Source organism: Pelophylax lessonae (genome assembly GCF_965119305.1).
Source record: "Pelophylax lessonae genome assembly, chromosome: 4".
NCBI classification, from domain to species: Eukaryota; Metazoa; Chordata; class Amphibia; order Anura; family Ranidae; genus Pelophylax; species Pelophylax lessonae.
In genome coordinates, this window is record NC_138771.1 from 318263412 (window position 1) to 318285248 (window position 21837).

The 21837-nt window shown below is 43.6% G+C and overlaps 1 protein-coding gene across 2 annotated transcripts in view; it reads left to right on the forward strand.

The window, feature by feature from the left end:
• The window catches only part of LOC309555147 (uncharacterized protein), a 68230-nt gene that overhangs the window by 37208 nt on the left and 9185 nt on the right, over positions 1 to 21837 (forward strand). For both annotated transcript variants that reach the window (XM_082256988.1, XM_082256987.1), the window contains exons 12-13: positions 2766 to 2853; positions 21590 to 21684. In XM_082256988.1, the coding sequence (XP_082113114.1) occupies positions 2766 to 2853; positions 21590 to 21684 (183 nt within the window). The remainder of the gene's footprint in view (positions 1 to 2765; positions 2854 to 21589; positions 21685 to 21837) is intronic.

Below are 21837 nucleotides of genomic sequence, written 5' to 3' on the forward strand. Positions count from 1 at the left end.
ATAGTACATTGTGCATTTTTAGTGTCCCTGCCAAACACCTCATCCAAGCCTGTCCTGCGGTGTCCTCTTTGAAAGTCTAGGTTTCCTCTATGGGGATAGGTGATTTCCTCCTCTGGGGACCAGCTACTATGCACCACCCGTTATCCCTTTGAAAACCAATCAAGATTACTGAACTTTGCATATTTTCATTGCAGTGTGTTATTTAATGCTTTGTTTGATGCTTCTAAGATTATTTGAGCCATAAAATATGCAAGGTGGAATCGTACCATTGGAATGTAAAGAAATACAGGATAACAGCAATGGAGACTGGGGATTGAATGTCTAGAAACGACAACATGTCAGTCTGATTTGCGCATGATAAGAATTCTAATGTGATGCATCTATGGCAGAGTCGCTCAGCCAAAGTTGTGTATCACCCTAGGGCTACTTCTGACAGATTCAGAGGAGATTCATGCTTGTAAATTAATGATAGCAGTTTGACCATCTAGTACATAATAAATCATAGCAAAAAAAACAACCACAGTAAATATGTGTCATTTAAAAACATAAGTTATTGTCTGTAAAATATTTATAAATGTTTAGGGGGTATTGACAGCATATGTACACTGGGGAGGTGTACTTGGAATACAGCAACATGCACCTGGGGGCAGATAAATATTGGCTGTTATCAAGTGTTATATAATTTAACAACCTCTGTCGTAGTAAATCTTAGGAAACAAATTGAGAAGATTTGTAGACTATACTGTATTACTGACTGCAGCAAGGTTTTGTGTTTTCCTGAAACTAGAGGGCAATACAGCATATTCATATTGACAAGGACCAAAACCGGTAATAAAATTAAAAAATACAATTAATTAAAGTGAAACAATAGGCAAATATGAGATATATGATGCTGTCTGTCATTTGCATTAACAGTTTTTGTTTTTCTGTGTCCCTCTTAGCACATAGTTTTAATGGTTGCTGATTCTGTTCATCCATTTCCTTTAAACAGGTATTAAGGCAATATAATCGGAATATCTGAACGAAATCTGCTGAACTCACACATAGTACTGAACTTTTGTTAAAAAAAAAAAAAAGGCATGGGTAGCTGGGTACTGCCATGAGAGACATGGACCAATGCAAAAAAAAAATGAATAAATAAAAATTACTGTTTAGCAAGGAGAGAGACTTTGAATCAGCAGCATGGTCACCTTGTGGGCATGGAAGTCTTAGGTGGACATGCCATTTTAAACAGACTTTAAAGCATGTACATGGGCCAAATATTGGGCGGCATTAGTCGATTCAATAGAAACCGGTCAACATTCTGCCTGTTTGGCCGGCTTCTGTCAAAGGGGCAAGACCGAAAAGGTCTGTCGACCGGCTTGCGATCAGCACTCTCAGCCAATGGCTGAGAGCACTAACCGGAGTGTTTTGGGGGGGGAGGGCATCCCCCTGTCAGAACACATCACAGCAGGGGAGATCCCTATACTAACATTGCATAGTTAGTACAGCAGGATCATTTATTCAACAGGTTAATAAATATCTTCAAGTATACAAACTTCTTCAACAATAGTGACATTTAAGACATCTATGTATTACTTTCCAAAAAAAGGATTGCGTTAGTTTACAGTCTTCAAACTTAAAGCTAAACTCCAGGGAAATAAAAAAAAATCTTGTAGGGGACTTTCTTGCACTGCATGGGTTAGGTCAGGCTTTCTCAGCCAGGGTCCCGTGGAAGCCTAGGGTTCCTCCTGAGGTTGCTAGGGGTTCCTTGAGAAATGGGCAATTTCTGCCTCTCAGATAAGTTCCCAATGACATAATTGTTCCTTTTAGCTATCTGTAAGGGGGTAATTCTTCCCAATGATGACAAGAGTAAGGAGCATTCTTTCCACTGACTGTCACACTAATGTGTCATGAGTTGTAGATTTTTAATTTTTAGCAGGGGTTCCCCAGACCAGAAATATATGTCAAGGGTTCCTCTGTGTTGAAAAGGTTGAGAAAGGCTGGGTTAGGTGCTTGTTTTTGCTTAAAGTTCCAGTAAGAAGCACTTTTACTTACCTTATCACTTGCTGCAGCAGGCTTCTACTTCCATGTGACCAGTCCTCCGAAGTCTCTGCTATCCGGCACTCCTAGAAGAAACGGAACTGGACGGCAGTACTTTGATGCAGACCCCTTTATTCAAAATGATAAAACGATGACTCATACAGTGAGTGGTGGTAAAACAACAGGGTGCATCTAACATGTTTTGCACCTCAACTGGTGCTTAATCATGAGCTATGTTTAAGCACCAGTTGAGGTGCAAAATGCGTTAGCTGCACTCTGTTGTTTTACCACCGATCGCTGTATAATTCATTGTTTTAACATTTTGAATAAAGGTGTTTGCATCGGAGTGCTGCCATCCGGTTCCATTTCTTCTATGTGTTCCTGTTGCAACCAGGGCCAGCACCCGATCCATTCTCAGAGGCAGCTGAATAATTAAGGAGCTGATTCTATCCTGGAGCAGTACTCCATTCGTGTTTGTATCCGGCACTCCTCTGGTTCCCCCTCTGACATCATCCCGTACAATCCCTGACAACATATCCTGCATTGTAAGTGAGAATGCCAAGGGTTTGCCAACAACTCAGAATGATGGAGGGAAGAAGAGGATGCCAGCTGCTCTTTAACTTTGCTTTCCAAGCATACGTTTTTACTTTTGCTTTCAATTTTTATTTTTTTGTATTTATTTAATTTTCTAAAACACTGTTTGTATTTTTGGTGGTTACAAATACGTTTCTTTTTGTGTACAGAAATATGAAATTCTATTGTCTCAGGGCTCCCCAACAGAGAGTCAGCCAACACAGAAGAACACAAAGATATTGAACAAGCACTTAGCAGGTAAGTAGCTGATTTCTACTTGCACAATTTTTTTAAATTGTTCTGGTTTAAAAATTCATTATTATAGACTAACATAAAAATTAACAAGGACTTTATACATTTCAAGATTGGCCTTTAACCGGTTGCCGACCGCCGCACGACTATATACTGCGGCGGTCAGCCCTGGCCAGGCAGAGTGACGTATCGGTACGTCACTTGCCTGTCACTTCCTTGTGAGCCAATAGCGGGCGCGCGCCCGCCGCGGCTCGTTCACAGGGAAGTTAGTGCGTGTGACCGGCGGACCCGATGTCCGCCGGTCACTCGCCGATCGTTGGTACAGAGGGAGAAAGTCAGGCGGCTGATGTAAACAAGCCGCCTGTCATTCTCCCCTGTGTAAAAACAGTGATCAGACGGTTCTACTATGTAGGACCGTTGATCACTGTTCCTACACTAGTAGCCACAGCCAATCACAGTAGAAAGCACGCCCCTAGGGACACACACAGCCCCTCCCTCTCAAATAAAGTTAACCCCTTCACTGCCAGTGTAATTTTACAGTAACAGTGCATATATATAGCCCTGATTACTGTATAAATGTCACTGGTAACCCCAAAAGTGTCAAAAATGTCAGTCAAGGGTCCGATCTGTCCGCCCCAATGTCGCAGTCCCGCAAAAAAAATCGCAGACCGCCGCCATTACGCGTTAAAAAAAAACCACCAAAAATGACAAAAATCTTTCCCTTAGTTAGTAAACGCAATAAATTTTGCACAAACCAATCAAAATACGCTTTTTGCGATTTTTTTACCAAACATATGTAGCAAAAAAAAACAAATTGGCCGAAAATGTTAAAAAATTTAGATTTTTACATTTTTTTGGGGGGGAATTTCATATAAAAAAATTAGAAAAATATTGTTATTTTTGCAAAATTGACGCTCTTTTTTTGTTTATAGCGCATGATCAAAAAAGGAAAAAAAGGACGTCAAATTGGTTTAGGTACAGCGTCGCACGACCGCGCAATGGTCCGTTAAAGTCACGTAGTGCCGAATCGCAAAATACCCCCTGGTCTTTTAGTAGCCAAATACTTCGGGACTTAAGTGGTTAAAGGGTCAGAATAAATAATCTTGAGTTCTATTTTTATTTAGAGCAAAAATATCTCACGATCTATATTACTTCTGCTTGTGCGTATTGCACGTTGCAATACTGGAACTGGATAGCATGATTTGCATTAGGCATGAGCTGAACTGCCAAGCAAGAATCAGCAAGCTTCAAGTTAATTGAACCTGAATATGTCAAATCAAAATGCCTACATTCCGGGGTAATGGAAAAAGAGTTGTTTAAAAAAGCACTGGGGTGGACACTGCCCTTTGGGACATGATTTTTAAAGGACTGATATTTACAAAAGAATAAAGTGTTTCAAAATGCTGGCAAGTGACATTTCCCTCCTGGCTTTTTTTATTTTTAAAAACAAAAACCAAACGGACTCCAAAGGTCCCCCAAAATACAAAGCAGTCTCTGTGAGACATTTGAAGGGGTCTGTGTGTTTCTTTTTAGAAGCCAACAATAAAATATAATTTGCCAGTAATTTAAACAGTAAGTTTTTTGTGTATAAATGTCACTGTATAGTAAACCCCCTGCTCCATCGTGGTTCAGTTTTTGCGGTCCCGGTATATTGCGTTTTTTTCTGTAATGTTATTTTACTATATAATCATTGAAAATGAAATATTTTTGTGTTTTCCATTGCTCTTGCTCTGTCTCTCAGTATCTTTTATGTGTTTAAATTAGTTTCTATTGTTTTAAAAGTGTGTTTAAAGACCTTAAAATGCTTTTAAAAGTACAGTGACAGTAAAAAAAACATGCCTACAGTGTATTTCAATAGGGTTTTTCTATTTTGTGGATTTTCACTTTTCGTGGGTGGGTCCGGAACGTAACCCCCGCGATGGAAGGGGGTTTACTGTACTCAGCAAAGCACCTTGTCCCTATGTTGACGAGGACAAAGGACCTCTTCCTCACAATCCTGACCTGGTGGTTGCGGAGGTCTGTGGGCAGGGGGCAAATCAGAATTTGGAAGCCCCATTAACAATAAGGCGGCAACCAGACACTGCCTTCCTATGTGAATGAGTACAAGGTATGTAGTACCCCTACTCATTCACAAAAAATGTAAAGAGTAAATAAAAACTCAGAGACGTTTTTGAAAAGCCCTTAAAAAAAGTCCCATAATGTACATCCACATTGTCTGAAGCCCACCACAAGAAAAAAATTCCCATGACCCAAACTACACAGTGCCATGCACCTAATGGCAGCTCCCCAAGCCATCATCTGCTATACAAGGGAAGAGTTGGGGATAGTAGTTCCTTACGTGGTTGGCTGACTTCAGTGGTTGGTAAAGATGTGGCAGATGCAAGCACCTACTGCGTCTTTAACCACCATTGACAGCAGTAAACTGCCACATCCACGCTGAGCGCCCTAAACGTTTGGATTGAACACTGAGCTCATCTCTAATTTGCACCAATCAGATGAAAGATTTCTAGAATGCAAGCTCATAGGTTGTGTATTTGATCATGCTTACAGTGAAGTCATTAATAATGCAATAGGAACTTACTGAATCTTACATTTCTCAATAAACAGCAGTAAACCATGGTTGAGCAGTGCAAAATATTGTTAAAAGCAAAACTCCAGGCAAACAGCTAAATACATTGCTTAAAATATATGTTTCTGTTTTGCCTAAATGAGAATTTGTAATTCTGTACTTTCAGTCTTTTGATGTACTCGATCTCTGGCAGACTAAATGGTTATAGTTTGTATAGGATGAGACCACAAATTTATAACAAACAGGGGCTCAAAACTCCCCCTTCAGGACTAAGGTCACAATAATATAAATAATAGAATCTAGAAACTGCAAACAACATACAGTATCTCACAAAAGTGAGTACACCCCTCACATTTTTGAAAATATTTTATTATATCTTTTCATGTGACAACACTGAAGAAATTACACTTTGCTACAATGTAAAGTAGTGAGTGTTCAGCTTGAATAACAGTGTACATTTGCTGTCCCCTCAAAAAAATTCAACACACAGCCATTCATGTCTAAACTGCTGGCAACAAAATTGAGTACACCCCTAAGATAAAATGTCCAAATTGGGCCCAAAGTGTCAATATTTTGTGTGGCCTCCATTATTTTCCAGCACTGCCTTAACCCTCTCGGGCATGGGGTTCACCAGAGCTTCACAGGTTGCCACTGGAGTCCTCTTTCACTCCTGCATGATGACATCACAGAGCTGGTGGATGTTAGAGACCTTGAGCTCCTCCACCATCCCTTTGAGGATGCCCCACAGATGTGCAATAAGGTTTAGGTCTGGAGACATGCTTGGTCAGTCCATCACCTTTACCCTCAGCTACTTTAGCAAGGCAGTGGTCGTCTTGGAGGTGTGTTTGGGGTCATTATTATGTTGGAATACTGCCTTGCGGCCCAGTCTAAGAAGGGAGGGGATCATGCTCTGCTTCAGTATGTCACAGTACATGTTGGCATTCATAGTTCCCTCAATGAACTGTAGCTCCCCAGTGCTGGCAGCACTCATGCAGCCCCAGACCAGGACACTCCCACCACCATGCTTGGCTGTAGGCAAGACACACTTGTCTTTGTACTTCTACCCTGGTTGCTGCCACACACGCTTGACACCATCTGAACCAAATAGGTTTATCTTTTAACTTTTGTGAGATACTGTAACCTATTAAAAGTTATGGTGTACTACAAAATCCCTTTGTAAATATATGCAGTTTTCTAAAAGAAATATATGACATGTACTAAAACATGTATTATACTTAACCACTTGCCGACTGCCTAACGCCGATCTACGTCGGCAGTCAGCCCCTCACTGGCAAAGTGACGTAGGGCTACGTCACCAGCTTGTGAGGGTCTAGGGAGCGAGCGCGCGCCCCCGGAGGCGCGCTCCCGCTCCCGCGTGGTCACGGACCCCCCCGCGCGTGTGACCCGATGTCCGCCGGTCACTCGGCGATCGGCGGGGGAGAGGGAGAATGTCAGGCAGCTTGTGTAAACAAGCTGCCTGTCATTCTCCTTGCTGTTAGGATACTGATCACTCGGATCTAGTATGTAGATCCGTTGATCAGTGTCCATACAGCTCAAGCCCCAGCCAATCACAGTAGAAAGCACGCCCCTAGGGATACACACAGCCCCTCCCTCCCAAATAAAGTTAACCCCTTCAATACCAGTGTATTTTTACAGTAACAGTGCATATATATAGCACTGATTACTGTAGAAATGTCACTGGTAACCCCAAAAGTGTCAAAAATGTCAGTCAAGGGTCCGATCTGTCCGCCCCAATGTCGCAGTACCGCAAAAAAAATCGCAGATCGCCGCCATTACACGTTAAAAAAAAAAACAACAAAAATGACAGAAATCTTTCCCTTTGTTAGTAAACGCGATAACTTTTGCGCAAACCAATCAAAATACGCTTTTTGCGATTTTTTTTACCAAATATAGGTAGCATAAAACAAATTGGCCGAAAAAGTAAAAAAATTTTGATTTTTAAATTTTTTTTTTGGGGAATTTCATATAAAAAAATGTGAAAAATATTGCTATTTTTGCAAAATTGACGCTCTTTTTTTGTTTATAGCGCGTGATCAAAAAATCGCACAGGTGATCAAATACCACCAAAAGAAAGCTCTGTTTGTGGGAAAAAAAGGACGCCAAATTCGTTTAGGTACAGCATCGCACGACCGCGCAATTGTCCGTTAAAGTCACGCAGTGCCGAATCGCAAAATACCCCCTGGTCGGAATGGGGGTAAAATCTTCCGGGGCTTAAGTGGTTAAAAGAGATACATGTTTTTTTTTTTTTTTTTTTACCTAGGTGGATGCAGGATCGGTCCAATTTAGCATCTGTTCCTGAGCTCCTGTAAAACCGAGAACCGAGTGATTGAACACTGTCGATCGCTCGGTTCTGATAGCTCCCCGAGCAGAGAGCTACTACTGACTGTTAGTCACCGACTCTCTGCTCTGCCTCCTCCTCGCTCACAGGAGTACTGGGCTGTGGAGGGGGTGGGAGCAGCCCGCTTAGGCTCTCAGCGGCCCGCTGAGGCTGAACCAGGTGCTCTGTGACGGCTCTGAGACTGACGTTCTGTCCCCACGGGGAGTGATCGCAGGTGCCTGGCGGCAATCGCGGCTGCCGGACATGCTAGTTGGCTCCCCCTGTAGCCTATCAGTGTGAGCGTGCGCCTCCAGCGGTGCGTGTGCGCCCCCACTAGCGGTCCCGCAAAATGACGTACAGTTACGTAGTTTCACAAGACAGAGCTGACCTGCCGCAGTATATGTAATGCTGGCAGTCAGCAAGTGGTTAATGTGAGCGGAGTTCAGCCTTATGTGTCAAAATGAAAAAATCCCAGTTTTTCTCCATTTATTCCTTAGTTTTCAGTGCTATCATTAATCCCTCTTCCTGCTGAGTCCAAGAGCAGGAAGTGGGTGTGGTTTCTGAAAATCAGTGACATCACTTCCAGGGAGGGACACTGTTCTGTGTAACCAGTGGGCGTCTACAGAATGGGAGGAGCTGATCATAGGTTCCTGCCCAGTGTTCAGTGCCAGGTGGGGCACAAATACAGTATAGCTGTGCTGGGCTTTGAATGAAGACTACCATAAGAGAAGGAAGCTGGACACAGGGGGGAGGGAACTGTCATTGTGGCAGGAAGTGATCGGGGGTCTCAGCTCACAGTCTATAATGATCATAGAACAGGAAACCTCTCTTATGGTGGCCATACACTATACGAATAATCTGCCCAAATTCAGTCATTTGGAAAGTATGTTCGTTTTACGGCCAGTTAATGGAAACAAATCGGTAATTGGTTGTGACATTTGTGAGCCGAAAAAACAAAGGACAAGTTTGGAAATTTTCTGCCGAACGAACGATAAATTGAAGGGTTGATGTACTTCTCGTCCAACATGTTTTCACTAGGTAAATGTGAAAAAACAAACAAAAAATCGGATTCATTTATGTCCATTTAACGATTTATCAGTCACTACATGATGGCACGATCATCTGCTCTCATGTCCGAACGTTCGTTTTTCGAAAATGAGTTGGAACAATTGTTAGTATAGTGTATGGCCAGCATAAGTCTACATTTCCACTAGTGTGACTAATCAATGGCACCCGTTCCCATCTATGCGAATGTACCTGCACTGCTTTGAGGCAACTTTTCATGAGACTTTGATCCAGAAAGTGTAAAGTTGGATCAAAGTGACACTCTAAATCGCAATAGGGGAAACCTTGACTAAAGCTCTGTTTCCACTAGTGTGACTTGTCATGCGAATTTGGACACACAACGTCGCATACCAAGTTACAGCCCATTGATTCAATGTCACCCGTTCCCATTTATGCGACTTTGAAAATCAGTGACCTTGAAAAGGTACCTGCACTACTTTGATGCAATGTTTGATGCGACTTTGATCCAGAAAGTGTAAAGTCTGATCAAAGCTGCACTCAAAGTGACACTCCAAGCCACACTCTAGCCTAGTTTCCACTAGTGCGACTCTTAAGTTGTGCGATTTAGAGGGCAGTTTTGATCCAACTTTACACTCTCTGGATCAAAGTCGCATCAAACTAGTGCAGGCACCTTTTCAAGGCTGCTGATTTTCAAAGTGGCATAGATGGGAAAATGGGATAAAAACTATGGGCTGTGACTTGTCATGGGACTTTATGTGTCCAAAGTCGCAAGACAAGTCGCACTAGTGGAAACGGAGCCTAAAACTCATTACACACATGTAATGAGCAATAGAAATGGATCTGTAACCTTCTAAACTTTCAAATGTTTCTTTGTACCTTATTTCTTTCATGAATTTCGCTGGACATGGGACCCCCCTTTCCCTCTCTCCCGCTCTCTCTCTCTTTCAGGAGAAGCTGCTAGACTTAGGGTCCTATCCCACGGGCTTTCCGCCCGGCAGACTCTGTTTGGCTCAGCAGGCGATAGATCCGCCGATCCCCGCTAAGCAGGCAGATGACAGATCCGTCTCAGCTCTCTGTGCTGAGACGGACCTGTCAAATCCCCGATCTCCTCTATGGGGAGATTGGATGAAAACAGTCCACCCGTCTGTTTTCATCCAATCCCATCCCATCCCATCCTCCAGACGGATGGAAAATAGGGTTTCCATCTGTCTGGATTTCACGGACAGGATCGATACAGATAGCAGCGGGTGTCAGCGTACATGTTACCGCAAACATCCGCTGCCCCATAAAGGTGCATGGAGCATCCGATCAGGTCCGCCTGTCAGTTTTTCAAGTGGACCTGTTTGGAAAGCCCGTGTGAAAGGACCCTAAACGAGGCTATGAAGACAGGAGGAGATCATGTTCTGTGAAGGATAGGAGGGATGGGGGCGGGGCGGGGCTGGGCAGGTCTAGGTCTAAAAAGACTGACAAGCTTTCCAGGAAGTAAAATACAGCTTAGCAAACTTAGATAAAGAGAGATAAAAAGGGATAGCATTGTCGATGAAGAACAGGAAGAAGCGGGGAATCTAGTTTAGATAAGGCTTTCCAAGCTACACAAGAAGCTAGCCAGAAAATGAATAATATCAAAGATAAAGATATTCAACATACTATTAATAGGAAAAAAATCATTTTTGACTGGAGTTTCCCTTTAAATGCATGAAATAAATGTATTATATTAGGGACATCCGCATATACACTATATTACCAAAAGTATTGGGACGCCTGACTTTACATGCATGTGAACTTTAATGGCATCTTAGTCTTAGTTAGTGCTGGTTCACACATATGTGATGTCAGACATCGCATGTGATTCGCACTGCACTGATGTGCAAATCGCATGCAATGTCTGTATGATGTGAATTCAGCCATGCAGATTGCATGGAGGGTGAATGATGCACAAGGTAACACATAAATGATGTGATAATAGGTCAATTTATTATGATAATTTTGTGTGAAATGCACACTGTGCAGTACAAGTCATGATTAGTGTTGAGCGAACACGGACTGTATTATTCGTGTTCGTACCGAATAATTGGATTTTTTGTACCCGAACACGGACACGGACACTTTACTGTATGTTCGGGTAAAAATCCGTGTTCGGTCGTTTTATTTCCGGGTTTTGCATGCTTTGGCGCTCTTTTCATGGCGGGCTTTCAACAGCCAATCAACAATCGTTTAACTGGTGTGCCTTAAGCCATCCCAGCCATGCCTGCAAATGTCTCAGTAGCTGTGATTGGCCGTCTGAAGCATGTGACCAAGTCTTTATAAGTTCGAGGCAGCCGCAGCGGCGTCATTATGCTGCTTAGATTCAGGGACAGAGCACACATCAACGTGCTGGCTGCTGATTAGGGAAAGATAGGCAGGAAAAAACCATTTGTGTCCGGATAGAATTGAGGGACAGGTCGGAGTGTTTAGGCAGGGCGAGTTGTAGGCATTTTAGGGATAGAGTCTGCTGAATTATAGGGTCAGTGTCTTCTACAAACTACAATCGATATTGCTGTGTGGGGGGTGGGGTCTGCACTCAATCCTGATCTACGATCTCTTCTCAATCCTGTTAGGGACAGAGTCTGCTGAATTTTAGGGAAACTGTGTTCTACAAACTACAATCGATATTGCTGTGTGGTGTGGGATTGGAGATAGGCAGGTGTCAGTGATCCACATCCATTTTTCTGTGTGTGAGCTGCAGTGAACACAATCTTTTTGGGCTGCAGTGAACACAATCTTTTTGGGCTGCAGTGAACACAATCTTTTTGGGCTGCAGTGAACAAAATCTTTTTGGGGTGCAGTGAACACAATCCTTTTTGGTGTGCAGTGAACACAATCTTTGTGGGGTGCAGTGAACAAAATCCTTTGTGGGGTGCAGTGAACACAATCTTTTTGGGGTGCAGTGAACAAAATCCTTTTTGGGGTGCAGTGAACAACATCCTTTTTGGGGTGCAGTGAACACAATCTTTTTGGGGTGCAGTGAACAAAATCCTTTGTGGGGTGCAGTGAACACAATCTTTTTGGGGTGCAGTGAACACAATCTTTTTGGGGTGGAGTGAACAACATCCTTTTTGGGGTGCAGTGAACAAAATCCTTTTTGGGGTGCAGTGAACAAAATCATTTTTGGGGTGCAGTGAACACAATCTTTTTGGGGTGCAGTGAACACAATCTTTGTGGGGTGCAGTGAACACAATCTTTTTGGGGTGGAGTGAACAACATCCTTTTTGGGGTGCAGTGAACAACATCCTTTTTGGGGTGCAGTGAACACAATCTTTTTGGGGTGCAGTGAACACAATCTTTGTGGGGTACAGTGAACAGAATCTTTGTGGGGTGCAGTGAACACAATCTTTGGGGGGTACAGTGAACACAATCTTTGTGAGGTGCAGTGAACACAATCTTTGTGGGGTGCAGTGAACACAATCATTGTGGGGTGCAGTGAACTCAATCTTTGTGGGGTACAGTGAACACAATCTCATACTTCTGAAGGTTTGAGGGTGCTGCCTGTTCCATACTCCCCCTACTCCTCATCTAGCCTTTTAGGGGTACAAACAATAGTAATTGGGGCCTAGTGTGGTTGTGTACGTGTGATATACATACACTTTTTTGGGATCATATTTTCTATTCCGCTATTTAATCAAAAACCTTTGGGGATCAGTTAAATTGGGGGATAGTCTGTGTTGGTACGTGTGAGAGAGATCCACCTTTCCAAGTTGTTGGGGTTCATCTCATACTTCTGAAGGTTTGAGGGTGCTGCCTGTTCCATACTCCCCCTACTCCTAGCCTTTTAGGGGTACAAACAATAGTAATTGGGGCCTAGTGTGGTTGTGTACGTGTGATATACATACACTTTTTTGGGATCATATTTTCTATTCCGCTATTTAATCAAAAACCTTTGGGGATCAGTTAAATTGGGGGATAGTCTGTGTTGGTACGTGTGAGAGAGATCCACCTTTCCAAGTTGTTGGGGTTCATCTCATACTTCTGAAGGTTTGAGGGTGCTGCCTGTTCCATACTCCCCCTACTCCTAGCCTTTTAGGGGTACAAACAATAGTAATTGGGGCCTAGTGTGGTTGTGTACGTGTGATATACATACACTTTGTTTGGATCATATTTTCTATTCCGCTATTTAATCAAAAACCTTTGGGGATCAGTTAAATTGGGGGATAGTCTGTGTTGGTACGTGTGAGAGAGATCCACCTTTCCAAGTTGTTGGGGTTCATCTCATACTTCTGAAGGTTTGAGGGTGCTGCCTGTTCCATACTCCCCCTACTCCTAGCCTTTTAGGGGTACAAACAATAGTAATTGGGGCCTAGTGTGGTTGTGTACGTGTGATATACATACACTTTTTTGGGATCATATTTTCTATTCCGCTATTTAATCAAAAACCTTTGGGGATCAGTTAAATTGGGGGATAGTCTGTGTTGGTACGTGTGAGAGAGATCCACCTTTCCAAGTTGTTGGGGTTCATCTCATACTTCTGAAGGTTTGAGGGTGCTGCCTGTTCCATACCCCCCCTACTCCTCATCTAGCCTTTTAGGGGTACAAACAATAGTAATTGGGGCCTAGTGTGGTTGTGTACGTGTGATATACATACACTTTTTTTGGATCATATTTTCTATTCCGCTATTTAATCAAAAACCTTTGGGGATCAGTTAAATTGGGGGATAGTCTGTGTCGGTACGTGTGAGAGAGATCCACCTTTCCAAGTTGTTGGGGTTCATCTCATACTTCTGAAGGTTTGAGGGTGCTGCCTGTTCCATACTCCCCCTACTCCTCATCTAGCCTTTTAGGGGTACAAACAATAGTAATTGGGGCCCAGTGTGGTTGTGTACGTGTGATATACATACACTTTTTTTGGATCATATTTTCTATTCCGCTATTTAATCAAAAACCTTTGGGGATCAGTTAAATTGGGGGATAGTCTGTGTTGGTACGTGTGAGAGAGATCCACCTTTCCAAGTTGTTGGGGTTCATCTCATACTTCTGAAGGTTTGAGGGTGCTGCCTGTTCCATACCCCCCCTACTCCTCATCTAGCCTTTTAGGGGTACAAACAATAGTAATTGGGGCCTAGTGTGGTTGTGTACGTGTGATATACATACACTTTTTTTGGATCATATTTTCTATTCCGCTATTTAATCAAAAACCTTTGGGGATCAGTTAAATTGGGGGATAGTCTGTGTCGGTACGTGTGAGAGAGATCCACCTTTCCAAGTTGTTGGGGTTCATCTCATACTTCTGAAGGTTTGAGGGTGCTGCCTGTTCCATACCCCCCCTACTCCTCATCTAGCCTTTTAGGGGTACAAACAATAGTAATTGGGGCCTAGTGTGGTTGTGTACGTGCGAGATACATACACTTTTTTTGATCATATTTCCTATTCCGCTATTCAATAAAAACCTTTGAGGATCAATTGAATTGCGGGATAGTCTGTGTCGGTACGTGTGAGAGAGATCCACCTTTCCAAGTTGTTGGGGTTCATCTCATACTTCTGAAGGTTTGAGGGTGCTGCCTGTTCCATACTCCCCCTACTCCTCATCTAGCCTTTTAGGGGTACAAACAATAGTAATTGGGGCCTAGTGTGGTTGTGTACGTGTGATATACATACACTTTTTTTGGATCATATTTTCTATTCCGCTATTTAATCAAAAACCTTTGGGGATCAGTTAAATTGGGGGATAGTCTGTGTTGGTACGTGTGAGAGAGATCCACCTTTCCAAGTTGTTGGGGTTCATCTCATACTTCTGAAGGTTTGAGGGTGCTGCCTGTTCCATACTCCCCCTACTCCTCATCTAGCCTTTTAGGGGTACAAACAATAGTAATTGGGGCCCAGTGTGGTTGTGTACGTGTGATATACATACACTTTTTTGGGATCATATTTTCTATTCCGCTATTTAATCAAAAACCTTTGGGGATCAGTTAAATTGGGGGATAGTCTGTGTCGGTACGTGTGAGAGAGATCCACCTTTCCAAGTTGTTGGGGTTCATCTCATACTTCTGAAGGTTTGAGGGTGCTGCCTGTTCCATACCCCCCCTACTCCTCATCTAGCCTTTTAGGGGTACAAACAATAGTAATTGGGGCCTAGTGTGGTTGTGTACGTGCGAGATACATACACTTTTTTTGATCATATTTCCTATTCCGCTATTCAATAAAAACCTTTGAGGATCAATTGAATTGCGGGATAGTCTGTGTCGGTACGTGTGAGAGAGATCCACCTTTCCAAGTTGTTGGGGTTCATCTCATACTTCTGAAGGTTTGAGGGTGCTGCCTGTTCCATACTCCCCCTACTCCTCATCTAGCCTTTTAGGGGTACAAACAATAGTAATTGGGGCCTAGTGTGGTTGTGTACGTGTGATATACATACACTTTTTTTGGATCATATTTTCTATTCCGCTATTTAATCAAAAACCTTTGGGGATCAGTTAAATTGGGGGATAGTCTGTGTTGGTACGTGTGAGAGAGATCCACCTTTCCAAGTTGTTGGGGTTCATCTCATACTTCTGAAGGTTTGAGGGTGCTGCCTGTTCCATACTCCCCCTACTCCTCATCTAGCCTTTTAGGGGTACAAACAATAGTAATTGGGGCCCAGTGTGGTTGTGTACGTGTGATATACATACACTTTTTTGGGATCATATTTTCTATTCCGCTATTTAATCAAAAACCTTTGGGGATCAGTTAAATTGGGGGATAGTCTGTGTCGGTACGTGTGAGAGAGATCCACCTTTCCAAGTTGTTGGGGTTCATCTCATACTTCTGAAGGTTTGAGGGTGCTGCCTGTTCCATACCCCCCCTACTCCTCATCTAGCCTTTTAGGGGTACAAACAATAGTAATTGGGGCCTAGTGTGGTTGTGTACGTGCGAGATACATACACTTTTTTTGATCATATTTCCTATTCCGCTATTCAATAAAAACCTTTGAGGATCAATTGAATTGCGGGATAGTCTGTGTCGGTACGTGTGAGAGAGATCCACCTTTCCAAGTTGTTGGGGTTCATCTCATACTTCTGAAGGTTTGAGGGTGCTGCCTGTTCCATACCCCCCCTACTCCTCATCTAGCCTTTTAGGGGTACAAACAATAGTAATTGGGGCCTAGTGTGGTTGTGTACGTGTGATATACATACACTTTTTTTGGATCATATTTTCTATTCCGCTATTTAATCAAAAACCTTTGGGGATCAGTTAAATTGGGGGATAGTCTGTGTCGGTACGTGTGAGAGAGATCCACCTTTCCAAGTTGTTGGGGTTCATCTCATACTTCTGAAGGTTTGAGGGTGCTGCCTGTTCCATACCCCCCCTACTCCTCATCTAGCCTTTTAGGGGTACAAACAATAGTAATTGGGGCCTAGTGTGGTTGTGTACGTGTGATATACATACACTTTTTTTGGATCATATTTTCTATTCCGCTATTTAATCAAAAACCTTTGGGGATCAGTTAAATTGGGGGATAGTCTGTGTCGGTACGTGTGAGAGAGATCCACCTTTCCAAGTTGTTGGGGTTCATCTCATACTTCTGAAGGTTTGAGGGTGCTGCCTGTTCCATACCCCCCCTACTCCTCATCTAGCCTTTTAGGGGTACAAACAATAGTAATTGGGGCCTAGTGTGGTTGTGTACGTGCGAGATACATACACTTTTTTTGATCATATTTCCTATTCCGCTATTCAATAAAAACCTTTGAGGATCAATTGAATTGCGGGATAGTCTGTGTCGGTACGTGTGAGAGAGATCCACCTTTCCAAGTTGTTGGGGTTCATCTCATACTTCTGAAGGTTTGAGGGTGCTGCCTGTTCCATACTCCCCCTACTCCTCATCTAGCCTTTTAGGGGTACAAACAATAGTAATTGGGGCCTAGTGTGGTTGTGTACGTGTGATATACATACACTTTTTTTGGATCATATTTTCTATTCCGCTATTTAATCAAAAACCTTTGGGGATCAGTTAAATTGGGGGATAGTCTGTGTTGGTACGTGTGAGAGAGATCCACCTTTCCAAGTTGTTGGGGTTCATCTCATACTTCTGAAGGTTTGAGGGTGCTGCCTGTTCCATACCCCCCCTACTCCTCATCTAGCCTTTTAGGGGTACAAACAATAGTAATTGGGGCCTAGTGTGGTTGTGTACGTGTGATATACATACACTTTTTTTGGATCATATTTTCTATTCCGCTATTTAATCAAAAACCTTTGGGGATCAGTTAAATTGGGGGATAGTCTGTGTCGGTACGTGTGAGAGAGATCCACCTTTCCAAGTTTTTGGGGTTCATCTCATACTTCTGAAGGTTTGAGGGTGCTGCCTGTTCCATACCCCCCCTACTCCTCATCTAGCCTTTTAGGGGTACAAACAATAGTAATTGGGGCCTAGTGTGGTTGTGTACGTGCGAGATACATACACTTTTTTTGATCATATTTCCTATTCCGCTATTCAATAAAAACCTTTGAGGATCAATTGAATTGCGGGATAGTCTGTGTCGGTACGTGTGAGAGAGATCCACCTTTCCAAGTTGTTGGGGTTCATCTCATACTTCTGAAGGTTTGAGGGTGCTGCCTGTTCCATACTCCCCCTACTCCTCATCTAGCCTTTTAGGGGTACAAACAATAGTAATTGGGGCCCAGTGTGGTTGTGTACGTGTGATATACATACACTTTTTTTGGATCATATTTTCTATTCCGCTATTTAATTTAACTGGGCCTCCATGCGAGACCTGTGTGCCTTGTTGCGCTGTTTTGAGTACTCCACCAACATGGCCAGTGGCAATGACGCCGTTTTCAGCTTAACTATCCCACTTCTATGCCTCCTTGAAAAAACAATTCGGGCGATGATGGAAGAGGATGTGGCACAGGATGAGGAGGAGGAGGAGGATGAAGAGGTAACATTTCCAAGGCTTTCAGGGCAGTCATTCGCAAGGGGCTCCGAGGGTGGGTTCCTGCACACGCAAACGCCAGGGACGCAATTGTCCAGCAGGGGCACAGTTCTGGAGGATGAGGAGGATGAGGAGGAGGAGGAGCTGGAGGAGGAGATGGAACCATGTTCACAGCAGGGTGGCACCCAGGCCAGCTCATGGCCATCACTGGTGCGTGGCTGGGGGGATACAGAGGACACGGACGATACACCTCCCACAGAGGACAGCCTTTCGTTGCCTCTGGGCAGCCTGGCACACATGAGCGATTACATGCTGCAGTGTCTCCACAACGACCGCCGAGTTGCCCACATTCTAACTTGTGCTGATTACTGGGTGGCCACGCTGCTGGATCCCCGTTACAAGGACAACGTACCGTCCTTAATTCACTCACTGGAGCGCGATCGCAAGATGCGCGAGTACAAGCGCACTCTGGTAGACGCCATGCTGCTGGCATTCCCATCTGACAGCGGGGCCACAGTGGAAGCACAAGGCAGAGGAGGAGGAGGAGGAGGTCGCCAACGCAACCAGGGCACCGCCAGCACCTCAGAAGGCAGGGTTAGCATGGCCGAAATGTGGAAAAGCTTTGTCAGCACGCCACAACAAACAGCAGCACCAGCAGCTCAGATGGAACGTCTTAGCAGGAGGCAGCATTTTACCAACATGGTGGAGCAGTATGTGTGCACACGCCTACATGTAGTGAATGACGGGTCTGCCCCCTTCAACTTCTGGGTCTCCAAATTGGGCACATGGCTTGAGCTTGCCCTTTACGCCTTGGAGGTGCTGGCGTGCCCTGCAGCCAGTGTATTATCTGAACGGGTATTTAGCACGGCTGGGGGCGTTATAACAGACAAGCGCAGCCGCCTGTCCAGAGACAATGTGGACAAGCTCACGTTCATTAAAATGAACCAGGCATGGATCCCACGGGACTTTTCCGTACCTTATGCAGAATAGCAATGGATACCGACCTTACCCACCCATTGTTCCATTTTTGCTCTTTCTCACTCTTTTGGGGTGTACCCTCATTTAAAATTTTTGAAAAGAAGCAGTGTTGGCTACCTCGTCCTCCTCCTCAGGGCCAGATTAATGTAGGGGCTATTGGAGCTGCAGCTCCAGGCCCCTACCTTTTATATAGGCCCCGGGTTGGCCATATTCACTGTTACCGCTCTTCTGTCACTTGTAAACACAGAAGTCTGGCTTCTATGCTCGCTTCCCCAGGCAGCACCCTCAGAACCTCCCCACACAGCGTGAAGGCCGGACAAGGAGGGACAGTTGGCGATGCATGGATGTGTTTATGGGCTTCAGAGACAGCACCCCATGTTGAATTAGGCATGCATGGCTGCACCCTTCCTCCTCTGGGTGCATGGCAAGGCACGGCCCTTAAGGCCCTTCAAAATCCTCAGCACCAAGCCCATGATGCTGTTAATCCGGCCCTGGTCCTCCTCCACCGCCGCTTCCACCTACACCGCCCATAGGTGTGCGCAGCCTATTGCATTAAGGTGTGCACCCCAAAGTTGAAATACACATGCATGTGTTTGCCAGCAGGGAGAGTAATGTATCGGGGCCATGTACCTGTAGGCAAGGAGAAATAGAGCAGAGCAGGTCCCAGGGAGATCTTTCCCATCTCCTCACTGGCAATGCTATGTGCCCTAGGTGATTAGGGTGTGCCCAGGCACACCCAGCACACCCTGTGCGCACGCCTATGTCACCGCCACATCCACCACCACCTCAACCTCCCTCCTACTCCATATGGGCCTCGTCCTTCAGAGATGAAGAAGAACATTGTTTTATTTTTCTGTTTTTTTTTTGTTGTTTTAAGTTATTTCCCTATCCACATTTGTTTGCAGAGCACTTGCCATGCTCTTAATTACGTTTTGCTGCCATTTGCAGCACTCTAGCCCTTTCCTTTGGTGTTTTAGAGCCATTTTAGTGCCTTAAAGTTCGGGTCCCCATTGACTTCAATGGGGTTCGGTGTCCGGGAAAAGTTCGGTAAAAGTCCGGGACACGGACCCGGACTTTTTTTTAAAGTTCGGCCGAACCCGTCGAACACGGACATCTAGGTGTTCGCTCAACCCTAGTCATGATGTTTCAACGATAAACAGAAAACAAGACGGACAACATGTAACAATGTTACATGTTGTCCGTCTTGTTTTCTGTTTATCGTTGAAACATCATGACTTGTACTGCACAGTCTGCGTTTCACACAAAATTATCATAATAAATTGACCTATTATCACATCATTTATGTGTTACCTTGTGCATCATTCACCCTCCATATAACCAACTTTTTTCTGCGACCTATGCAGAACACTTTTCCCATGTATGCTATTTTGGTTTAGACGGTGAATACAATATTTACTGAATACACTTAGGTGTATACACAGACACAGGTATTTTATCCTAGGTCCGCACCAACTCCAACAACCACAATTTTTGACATGCAGATTGCATGGCTGAATTTGCATCGCATTCGGACCAAAGTCGCACAGGCCCCTTTTTTTGGTTCACACCTATGCGATCTGATTCCTGTCCGAACTGACAGTTCGCACTGTGATATGCAAACTAATCTGGGGGTGTCATTAACTTTTTATTCACATCCCAGCAGTTTGCATATGGCAGTGTGAACTGCCTGCGAGTCGGGTACGATGCGGGAACCTGCAGTGGATTCGCAGGGTTCCCGAATCGCACCAATGTGAACCGGCACTTAGACCATAGGGTTCAATATTGAGTATGCCCACCCTTTGCAGCTATAACTGCTAAGCACACAGCCAAGATAACAATGGAGTGGCTATGAGGCAACTTGGTGAATGTCCTTGAGTGGTCCAGACAGAACCGAGACTTGAACTTGGTTGAACATCTCTGGAAAGATTTGAAAATGGCTGTGCACTGACACTCCCCATCCAACATGATGGGGGGTCCTGCAAAGAAGTATGAGAGAAACTGCCCAAAAATAGGTGTGCCAAGCTTGTAGCATCATACTCAATAAGACTTAAGGCTGCAATTGGTGCCAAAATTGCTTCAACAAAGTATTGAGTAAAGACTGTGAATACTTATGTACATGGGATTTTTTTCATTTTTTTTTTTTTTAATAAATTTGCAAAAAATGTAAACAAATTTCTTTCACATTGTCGTTATGGGGTATTGTTTGTAGAATGTTGAGGAAAATAATTAATTTAATCTATTTTGTAATAAGGCTGTTACATAACAAAATGTGGAAAAAGTGAAGCACTGTGAATACTTTCCGGATGCACTGTATGTAAGGACAAAACTATTTTTGTTTTTTTAGTATACAATAGGAATGGTAAAGGCCCCTGCCATGTTTTATTGGCTGCCTGTGTTACATCAGGGATTTTTCCTTTCCCTTTCTGTCCAAAAGACACAGTAGGGAGTAAGAGGAGGTCTCTTCAAAACAAGAAGATATCTCCTCTTAGACAGATGTCACCAAAAAAGACTCCCCATTGGAAGATTACCCCTCCCCTCCTGTTCCTCTGACAACCCAAAAATGTTGGATTTTTCCATCACTTTCTATACTGGAGACAATAGTCTCAATGCAGAGGATGAAAATACTCAGCAGAGACATAGACCGCAATAAAAACCCAACAGAGGACATCCTATCCAAAATAATGGAAAATTGTTTTGGCTTTACATACACTTTGTTTGAAAAAGCAATCCTTGCTTTTCTTTACAAAAATAAGCCTTTCTGAAGATGATGATCCTTTGATTTGTGAGCCTGGTGTTCTGAACTGAAAGTATATTTTAAAAAACTTGAACTCAGAGTTTTACTTTTATTTTTATTAATTTTATTACATAAAAATTATTTTTATTCTGTTAGTTATACATTAGTTTGTGATTTATGTGGAGTTGTTTGATAATCTCTTTCCCTTTTTTTTTGGTCAGGTTTCACCTGTAAGAAGGTGTTGGCCGGCCACTTTAAGGCAGTCACAGCTCTAGCTATCGTTGGGAAGGAAAGTGGTTTCTCCACAGTGTATTTGGTGAGTAATTGAATACATTCTAAACATAGTTAATAAAAGAACTGAGAAGTATATATGTTATACAGTTAATTCACAATGAAAATCTATACAATGCCTTAGTAACGCCCTCCGAAGTACCTTATGTAGAGCAAGGAGGACTGCAGAGAATATAAA